The 10,424-nt window shown below is 47.0% G+C and overlaps 1 protein-coding gene across 1 annotated transcript in view; it reads left to right on the top strand.

The window, feature by feature from the left end:
- Nucleotides 1-10,424, top strand: part of LOC123750485 (sphingomyelin phosphodiesterase-like) — a 179,155-nt gene that overhangs the window by 83,765 nt on the left and 84,966 nt on the right. The window contains exon 7 of the mRNA XM_069319558.1: nt 9,999-10,111. Coding sequence (XP_069175659.1) covers nt 9,999-10,111 — 113 coding nt within the window. The remainder of the gene's footprint in view (nt 1-9,998; nt 10,112-10,424) is intronic.

Raw genomic sequence — 10,424 nt, 5'->3', positions numbered from 1 at the left:
ACTGTGCTTGGGTCGACTCAGCACTTAGGTCTTCACAGTGCTACTGTCGTCAATGGGTTGATATTGAGGTTGTGTTGACCCTCTTCTTGGGTCGACACTGCGTTTGTGTCGGCATTATGATTTGTCGATACCGTGCTTGCGTCGACCCTGTGCTTGTGTTGACACTACGTTTGGGTCGTCAAAATGCTTGGGTCAATCCTGTGCTTGGTAAGACACTAGTCTTGAGTCGAAACAGTGCTTAAGTCAACCCAGTGCATGGGTCGATACTTTCCTTGGGTAGACACTGTGGTTGGGTCGACACTGAACTTAGGTCTGCACTGTGCCTGCGTCGGCACTGTGCATGGTATGACCTTGTGGTAGTGTTGACACTGTGCTTGGGTCGACATTGCGCTTGGGACGACCCTGTGCTTAGGTCGGCCCTCTGCTTGGGTCAACACTGCGTTTGGGTCGGCACTTTGCTTGTGTCGACACTGCGCTTGGGGTCGATAATGTACTTTGGCCACCCCTGTGCTTGGGTTTACACTGTGTTTCGAGTGACACTGGGCTTGAGTTGACATTGAGCTTGAGTCGACCTTGCTTTGGTAGCTGTTTTCCTTGGGTTGTCATTGTGCTAGAGTCGACACTGTGCTTGGGTTGACACTGAGCTTGGGTCGACACTGCTTCAGTCAAACCTTTGCTTGGGTTTACACTGTGTTTGGGTTTACACTGTATTTGAGTCGACCCTGTGCTTGGGTTAACGCTATCCTTGGGGCGACACTTTGCTTGGGTCACCCATGTGCTCTGGTAGACACTGTGCTTGGGTTGACTCTCTGTATGGTTTGACACTGTGCTTGGGATGACACTGAGCTTAGGTCGACACTGTTTGGGTAGACCTTTTGCTTGGGTTGACACTGTGATTGTGTCGACACTGTGCTTGGGTTGACACTGAATTTCCGTCGACACTCCTTCAGTCGTCCCTTTGATTTGGTCGACACTGTGTCTGGGTCATCACTGTGTTATGTCGACACTGTCATGGGGCTACACTGTTTTTGAGCCTACACTGTGTTTGGATCGACAATGTGCTTGCTTTGACACTATGCTTTGTTTGAAATTGTGCTTGGATCGATACTGTGGTTGGGTCGTCCATGTGCTTGAGTTGACACTGCGTTTGGGTAGAAAATGTACTTGGGATGACACTGTGCTTTTGTTGAGACTGTGTTTGGGTCAATCCTGTGCGAGGGTCGTTCCGGTGTTTGGATCGACACTTTGATTGGGTCGACACAATATGGGTCAACTCTGTGCTGGAGTCGACATAGTGGTTGGGTCATCACTGTGTTTGGGTCGACTCTGTCATGGGTCTTCACTGTTTTTTAGCCTACACTTTGTCTGGATTGACATTGTGCTTATGTCGACACTAAGCTTTGTTTGACACTGTGCTTGGGTCGTCATTGTGGTTGTGGTATCCCTGTGCTTAAGTTGACATTGCGTTTGGGTTGACATTGTGCTTTGGTTGACATTGAGGATGAGTCGAATCTGACTGGGTCGACTCTTTGCTTGGATCGACACTGTGCTTGAGTTGGCACTGTGCTTGGGATGACACTGAGCATGGGTCTACACTGTGCCTGAGTCGACCCAGTGCTTGTATTGACCCTGTGCTTAGGTCGTCACTGTGCTTGGGTCGACACTGTAACTGGGTCGTCCCTGTGCTTGAGTTGACACTGTGTTTGGATTGACACTGTTCTTGGGTTGATACTGAGCTTGGATCGACATTGCCCGGGGCGACCCCTTTGCATGGGTCGACACTTTGCACGAATCGACAAAAACAGTGACTGTTATGATCCCAGGCAGCCGAAAAACGAGTCTCCCCTTTGAGAATTATTCTATCAAGCCTGACTTGACTAGAAGGTCTAGGAAATATAAAGGTGAAGACACAGATGTAAAATAGTTGGTTGGATTTGATAAACAATTTGAGATTATGGGCAGTGAACAAGAAATTATATAAGTGACTGGTTATGAGATGTGGATAATTTGCTGGAAGCGTGAGGTTCGCTTCGAGAGGGCTTTGACCCCACTTGAGTACCAGACATCGTGAGGGGAAGCTGCGCTGTGTGAGCTCCTGTCAGAGAGGAATCCCTAGTGATATATCTCCAAGAGAAAGGAAGTGTGTGGACGTTCCAGCTGTGGAATCGAGCTGGGAACGTTGTGGTCTCAAGTCCTGGATGGCGAGGAGAATTTGTTAAGCCGCCCAGAGACATTATCATGGACCGTGGGAGCGCCCTGATCAGACTCGTCAGTGAGGAGAGCGTCCTCGACTAGACAATCTGTGGTAAGCACGATTTAAGCTAGTTTATAGTGATTACTTGTAGTTGGTCGTGTGCCCAGCGACAGTAGCGAATGTTTATTGATAAGTTAGACATATTTTGGTAAGGCAGGAAGCCTAAATGAGAGGACGGAGATGAGAAAGACAGCTGGAGGGACTAGCAGCACGTCCTCTTCCGTCGACCGCCTGAAGCCAACTGACTGGCGGCGGAGGACCCTCCCAGAGTGAGGAGGACCGCCTGGCCAGGCGGAGCATGGACTAGCCCAAACGGCGGAGCCCGCTCTCACAGTATGTAGAGAGCAGATAGATGTTGGATGCAAACATATTGTGTGGATTATTTCGTCTATGTGTTTATAAGGAACTATTTTTATTGGAGTGTCAATGGGTTGCAGGTTTGTCTTTGGGAAAGAAGTTGCTGAGAACTTCGAAGCCAGCACAGAGGGAGTAGTTGATGAGACTCCAAGGTAGTGGAGGAGAGGACCTCGAGCTGTGAGGAGAAGCAATGAAGAGGAGTGTCACGTGCTTCTGTAATACCAGTGGCGAAACTCCAGTTCTGTTCGAGGAAACTTCGTGGTGTAGCAGCAAGGAGAGCTGTGGAGGACCCTGGTAGAAGTGGTGAAGCGCCATAGTTGCTCAAGGAAGACTTCATGGTGTAGCAGCCTGGAGGAGCTGCGGAGGATCCTGGTAGATAAACCCGTAAGAACCTGAAGATGTCAGGGTAGTGAACTTCCAGATGTGGAAGGGAAGTTCTGGTTGATTACTTGTAGGGAGTTGGTAGAGTGTTTGGTTGTCATTAGCTTGCAAGGCGCAGTGAAAGGTGAGTGATTGTTTGCCATTTTTGTGCCAAGAAGTACTTATACTGAAGTATAGAGTTACAGTCGTAGGCTGGATTACCTACAGAGACATACATATGTGTTCTAGGACTGATAGGGTGATCGATTGATCATTGTTGTATATCAAGGAACATTTATACTAATATTTATGTTATTGCATTCATACACTGGTTTTCCTTGCACATGTTTATAGATATATATTCTCTTGATAATAGTGCAACATTGTGTTATAAGACTTGACCTACTTGAGGAGGTTGGTAGTATTAGGTGGTGAATCAGGAGATAGGATACTACTTGATAAGCAGATGATAGAGTTCTGATGGTGTTGGAGTGCAACCTGACTGAAATAGTATAGAGTGAAGGATTCATTATTATTATTATTATATGTGTGTATGTATTGTGTATGTGCTTTGTCCAGTAAATGTATTCAAATTTGCTGGTGTTTGCCCTTGTCCTAGTGAGGCTTCCCAGGAAGTAGTAAAGAAGGAGAGAGAGAGAGAAAGAACCAAGAACCACTGCTGTGGGCAGGGTTGGACGTAAAACTAATAAGTCAAAGGGGATTGAGGAGATCATATCACATAAGGAGAGAGTGGGGAGTCACAGCGGCTCGAGTGAGTGTGTGCACGTGACAACGAGGCTACGTATCGGAGCCGCATCCCCTAAACGTGTGACGTTGAGCCCCTCTCCAAGAGCCAGAAGCGCCCAGGGTGATCTCCTGGTAAAGTATAAGCACTCTACCGAGTTTCGGGTTGGATTGTCCATGAAGAAGGATCATCAACGACAATACCCAACCCACAATGTAATATGACCCACCCTGTGCGTGGGTTGACACTGTGCTTGTCTTAAAACTGAGCTTTTGTTGTCCCAGTTCTTGGATCAACACTGTGCTTTGGTCGACACTGTGCCTGCCTTGAAACTGTGCTTGAGTCGACCCAGTATTTGGGTTTCCTTGGGTCAACACTGTGCTTGGGTCGTCCCTGTTCTTGGATCAACACTTTGCTTGTGTCGACATTGAGCACGAGTTGACACTGTCTTTTGTCTTTACTGTGTTGTGGTCGAAACTGTGCTTGTGTCTACTCTGTGTTTAAGTAAACACAGTATTTGGGTCGACAATGTGTTTGGATCTATAATGTGTTTATGTCTACGCTGTGTTTGGGTGTACGATGTGCTTGGGTTTACACTGTTCCTGGGTCTACACTGTGCTTGCGTCGGCACTAAACTTAGGTTGACACTGTGTTTGTGTTGACATTGTGCTTTGGTTGGCACTGCTTTTGGGTCGACCCCTTATTTATATCGTCACAGTGTTTGGGTCGGCACTTTGCTTGTGTCGACACTGTGCTTAGGTCAACATTATGCTTAGGTCAACACTGTGCTTAAGTCAACATTATGCTTGGGCCTTCACTGTGTTTGGGCCTTCAATGTGATTGGGTCTTTTCTGTTTTGAGTCTATACTGTTTTTGAGTCTACACTGTGTTTAGGTCGACATTGTGCTTGAGTCGATACTTTGCTTTGGTTGACCCTATGCTTGGGTCGACACTTTGCTTGGGTCAACACTGTGGTTGTGGTGACCCGTGTGATTGTGTTAACACTATCCTGGGTCGATACTCTTTTTGGGTCGACCCAGTGCTGGGGACGACACTTTGTTTGGGTCGACACTTTATTTGTGTCGGTATTATGCTTTTGTCGATACCGTGCTTGGGTCGACCCTGCAAATCTGTTGACACTATGCTTGGGTGTTCACGGTGCTTGGGTTGACCCTGTGCTTGGTTAGACACTATACTTGGGTTGAAACTGTGCTTAAGTCGACCCAGTGCATGGGTCAACTTAGTGCTTGGGTCGATCCAGTGCCTGTGTCGATACTTTGCTTGGGGTCAACAATGTAGTTGGGTCGACTATGAACTTATATCTACACTGTGCTTGCATCGGCACTGTGCTTGGGATGACATTGTTGTAGTGTTGACACTGTGCTTGTGCCGACACTGCGTTTGGGACGACCCTGTGCTTGGGTCGACCCTCTGCTTGGGTCGACACTGCGTTTTGGTCGGCACTTTTCTTGTTTCGATACTGTGCTTGGGTCAATGTGGTTCGGTCGACCATATGCTTTGTTTAATACTATGCTTGGGTTGACACTGTGCTGGGTTGAAACTGTGCTTGGTTGGCACTGCTTTTGGGTCGACCCTGTGCTTGGGTTGACCCTTTGTTTGTATCGCCACGGTGTTTGGGTCTGCACTGTGTTCGTATCGACACTGTACTTGGGACAATATTGTGATTGGGACAACGCTGCACTTGAGTTGATACTATGCTCTATACTATTGGGAGCCAGTCGGCCGAGCGTACAGCACGCTGGACTGTGATCCTGTGGTCCCGGGTTCGATCCCGGGCGCCGGAGAGAAACAATGGGCAGAGTTTCTTTCACCCTATGCCGCTGTTACCTAGCAGTAAATAGGTACCTGGGTGTTAGTCAGCTGTCACGGGCTGCTTCCTGGGGGTGGAGGCCTGGTCGAGGACCGGGCCGCGGGGACACTAAAGCCCCGAAATCCTCTCAAGATAACCATCTCAAGAAGATGCTTGAGTCGAGACTATGCTTGCGTCGACACTTTGCGTGGGTCGACTTAGTGCATGGGTTCGACACTTTGCTTTGGACGACACTGTGCTTGAGTCGACACTGTAATTAAGTCTACACTGTGCTTGAATCAACAATGCGCTTCAGTTGACTTTGTGGTTGGGATGACACTGTGCTTTTGTTGACAATGCATTTGTGTCGACCCTGTTTTTGGCCGACCCTCTGCTTTTTCGACACTGCATTTGGGTCGACCCTGTGCTTGGGCCGACCCTTTGCCTTTTCGACACTGCGTTTGGGTCGTCACTTTGCTTGTGTCGACACTGTGCTTAGGTCAACTCTGTGCTTGGGCCTTCACTGTGCTTGGGTCTTCACTGTGTTTGGGCCTTCACTGTGATTGGGTCGTCACTGTTTTGAGTTTACACTGTTTTTGAGTCTACACTGTGTTTAGGTCGATACTGTGCTTGAATCGATACTTTGTTTTGGTTCACACTGTGCTTGGGTCTCCACCTTGCTTGGATCGACACTGTGGTTGGGGTGACCCTGTGATTGTGTTAACACAATACTGGGTTGATACTGTTCTTGGGTCGACCCAGTACTGGGATCGAAACCTTGTTTGGGTCAGTACTGTGTCTGGGTGGACAATGTGCTTGGGTCTACACTTTCCTTGTGTCTGCACCGTGCTTGGGTTGACACTGTGGTTGTTTTGACACCGTGGATGTTTTGACGTTGTACTTTGGTCGAAACTGCGTTTGGTTCGACCCCGTGCTTGAGTCGACCCACTGTTTAGAAATACATTGTGTTTGGGTCTGCACTGTGGTTGGGTCAACTCAGTGTCTAGGTCGAGATTTTGCTTCGATCGACACTATACTAGGTTTAACACTGTTCTTAGGTCTACATTGTGCTTGAGTTGGCACTGTGCTTAGGTTGAGACCGTAGTTGTGTTGATAATGTTTTTGGCTCAACACTGCGTTTGGGTCGATGATGTGCTCGGGTCGATCCTCTGCTTGGGTCGACCCTGTGTTTGGTTTAATATTGTGCTTGGGTTGAATCTGTGCTTCAGTTGAACCTGTGCTTGGTGCACGACTCTGCTTAGGAAGGCCATGTGCTCTATTTGACCCTTTGCTTGAGTTGACAATATGCTTTGGTCAACACCGTGCTTAGGTCGTCACTGTGCTTGGGCTGACACTCTACTTGTGTTGACCCTGTTCTTGGGAGGAAACTGTGGTTGGGTCGGCCCTGTACTTTGGTTGACACTGTGCTTGGGTTCACACAGTGCTTTGGTCGACCTTGTTCGTAGGTCATCTCTGTACTAGGGTCGACCCTGTTTTTGGGTCTACATTGTGCTTGGGTAAACACTTTGATTGGGTTGCCAGTGGGCATTGGTCGACACTGTGCTTGGGTCGACACTGTGCTTGGGATTAATCCAGTGTTTGCGTCGACACTGTGCTTGCGGTCAATTCAGTGCTTGGGTCGACACTTTGCTTGTGTCGATACTGTACTTGGGTTGACACTGTTCTTGTGTCTACACTGTGCTTGCGTCGACACTGTGCTTCCGTCTCCACTCTGCTTGGGTCGACCCTATGCTTGGAACGACACTTTGCTTGTGTCGACACTGTGCTTGGGGCGATACTGGGCTTGGGTCGACCCCGTGCTTGGGTTGTCACTGTGCTTGGGTTGACACTGTGCTTGGATTGGTACTGACCTTGGGTCGACTCCGTGCTTGGGTTGTCACTGTGCTTGGGTTGACACTGTGCTTGGATTGGTACTGACCTTGGGTCGACACTGTGCTTTGGGTGACTTTGAGTTTGGGTCGATTCTGGTTGGGTTGACACTCTGCTTGGTTAGACACAGATCTTTGGTTGACACTGATCTTTGGTCGACACTGAACTTGAGTTGACACTGCTTGGGTCGACACTGTTCTTGAGTAGACCCAATGCATGGGATGACACTTTGCTTTGATGGCTAGTGTGCTTGTGTCGACAATGTGGCTGGGTTGACCCTGTATTTCGGTCGATACTTTTCTTGGGTCAACAATGTTCCTGGGTCTACACTGTGCTTGCGCTGAAACTAGGCTTTGTTCGACCCTGTGTATTGAGTCGTCCCAGAGCTTGGGTCGACATTTTGCTTGAGTCGACATTGAGCATGGGTCGACACTGTGCTTGGATCTAAAAGGTTCTTGGGTCTACATTATGTTTGGGTTGACACTCTGTTTGGGTCGACACTTTGCTTTGGTTGACACTGTGCTTGGGTCGACACTGCGTTTGGATCGACCCTGTGCTTAGGTCAATACTCTGCATGGATCGACACTTTACTTGGGTCGACACTGTGCTTCGTTCAACACTGTGCTTGTGTCAACACTGTGTGTGGGTAGATACTGTGCTTTCGTCGACCCTGTGCTTGGGTGACACTGTGCTTGGTTTAACACTTTACTTGGGTCGGCACTGGGGCTTGGATCGACACTGTGCTTTGGTAGACTGAGCTTGGATCGACACTGCTTGGGTTGACCCTTTGCTTGGTTGGATACTGAGCTTTGGTCGACACTGAACTTGGGGTGACACTACTTGCACCGACACTGTGCTTGAATCGATACAGTGCATTGGTTGATACTTTGCTTGGATCGACACCGTGCTTTGGTCGACACTGTGCCTAAGTCGACCCTGTCCTTCGGTCGACACTTTTTTTGAGTCAACACTGTGATTGGGTCGACACTGTGCTTACGGTGAAACTGTGCTTTGGTCGACCCTGTGTTTGGGTCGTACCTGAGCTTAGATCGACACTTTTCTTGGGTCGATATTGAGTTCGGGTCGGCATTATGATTGGATCTAAAACGTTCTTGGGTCTACACTGTGTTTGGGTTGACACTGTGCTTAAATCCACCATGTTTTTGGGTCTACACTGTCTTCAGGTTGACACTGTGTGTGGGGTCGACACTTGGCTTTGGTCGACACTTTGCTTGAGTGACCACTGTGCTTGAGTAGACACTGTGCTTGGGTCAACACTTTGATTGAGTCGACAATGTACATGGATCGACACAGTGCTTGGGTCTACAAAGTGCTTGGGGCTACACTGTGCTTGGATCTACAATGTGCTTGAGTCGATACTGTTCTTGTGTCAACACTGTCCTTGCGTCGCGACTGTGCTTGGGAATCCATTGATTTTGGGTGTAACACTGTGATTGGGTCGATACTGCGTTTGTGTCGACCCTGGGCTTGGGTCGACACTTTGCTTGGGTCGACATTTTGCTTGGATCGACACTTTGCTTGGGTCAACACTTTGCTTGGGTCAACACTTTGCTTAGGTCGAACCAAATCTTTCTCTTTCCAATTCTTGTAGTTGCCTTACCTTATGGTGTAGATTCCTCCTGGTCTCCTTTCTCCCTTTTCTATGTTCATTAACTTAAACTTGTTGGGACTGAACCTCCAGCAACCATTTGTTTGCCCTGCCCTAGAATGCCAAATACCCCCAGTCTGGTATCTCAGTGTGGTAAAGCATGTGGAACACTATAAATCTGGTCCTATGAGGTAGTGGGTTGCTATGTTGATCTGTGCCTTACCATACTGAGTTGTAAATCATAAAATTAATAATCGAGTGATTCATATGTATTATATGAACATACGAATGAAGGAAACTTCCAAACGAGGCTCAATGTTCCCTTGCTCTAGTATGTGCTCAATTATATGTATGCAGGAATTTAGCATGTATCCAACTAAATTCCTGCATGCGTTTATGTATAACCTAAGCTTGAAGCAGTCGAACAATCTGACGTTGGCTATTCAGCTAATTTATTCCATAAATCTACAGCTATTCCTAAAAGAGTATTTACTAATATCTAGTATGAATTAAAACATTTAATTAGTATCTATTTTTGTAAGTAAAATGTTGTGTTTAAATAATTAGCACCTTATCACTATCTCCCTTGTTATTCACTTTCCTTCATCCGTATTATTCGATCATGTTGTTGAAGAATGCTCTTTGCTCTTTGCCTTTCAAAATGTAAATTAACTGATTTCTTAATCTTTGTTCTTTGGAGAGGTTTCTAACTCCTGATGTTAACTTTGATATCCTTCTTTGTACACGTTCATGTGAACGTTATCATTCTAAAATACTCTAACCAAAATTGACCTTATAATTTATAGCTGAAGAACAGAATCATTAAATGCCTAGTTTTCATCAGGCTGACTTTCAGGGTATTAAGAACATATGCCAAGTGTGTATGTATTGTACTATAAGAACTTGTCAGGTGTGTACATATAGTACTATAATAAGTCTTGGAAAAGTAATCAGTGGTTTGATGTCTTTCCAGGTGTACCGGAGAACGAGGAGGACCGGGCGTGGTACTGGGGAGACTACCGGTACTGTGGCTCCCCGCGCTGGATGCTGGAAGACATGCTCTCCCACATCAAACTCACCCACCCGGTACTCATTGAGTTATACTTACTCCTACTGTTTCATCCACTCGTTATTTACAGTGCTTCCCCCCCTCGGTAATCTGTGCTTCACCCACTTCGTATTCTCAGTATTTCACCCGTTCAGTAGTCCCAGTGTTTCGCCCATTCGGTATTCTCAGTGTTTACCCATTCAGTATTGTCAAATTCATGGATTCAGTATTCTCAGTGTATTACCCATTCATAATTCTCAATGTTTCACACATTTATAATTATCAGTGTCTCACCCATTCATAATTATCAGTGTATCACCCATTCATAATTCTCAGTGTTTCACACATTTA

Source organism: Procambarus clarkii, chromosome 93, assembly GCF_040958095.1.
Source record: "Procambarus clarkii isolate CNS0578487 chromosome 93, FALCON_Pclarkii_2.0, whole genome shotgun sequence".
In the NCBI taxonomy this organism is placed as follows: domain Eukaryota; kingdom Metazoa; phylum Arthropoda; class Malacostraca; order Decapoda; family Cambaridae; genus Procambarus; species Procambarus clarkii.
This window is presented reverse-complemented; position numbering and strand designations above follow the sequence as displayed.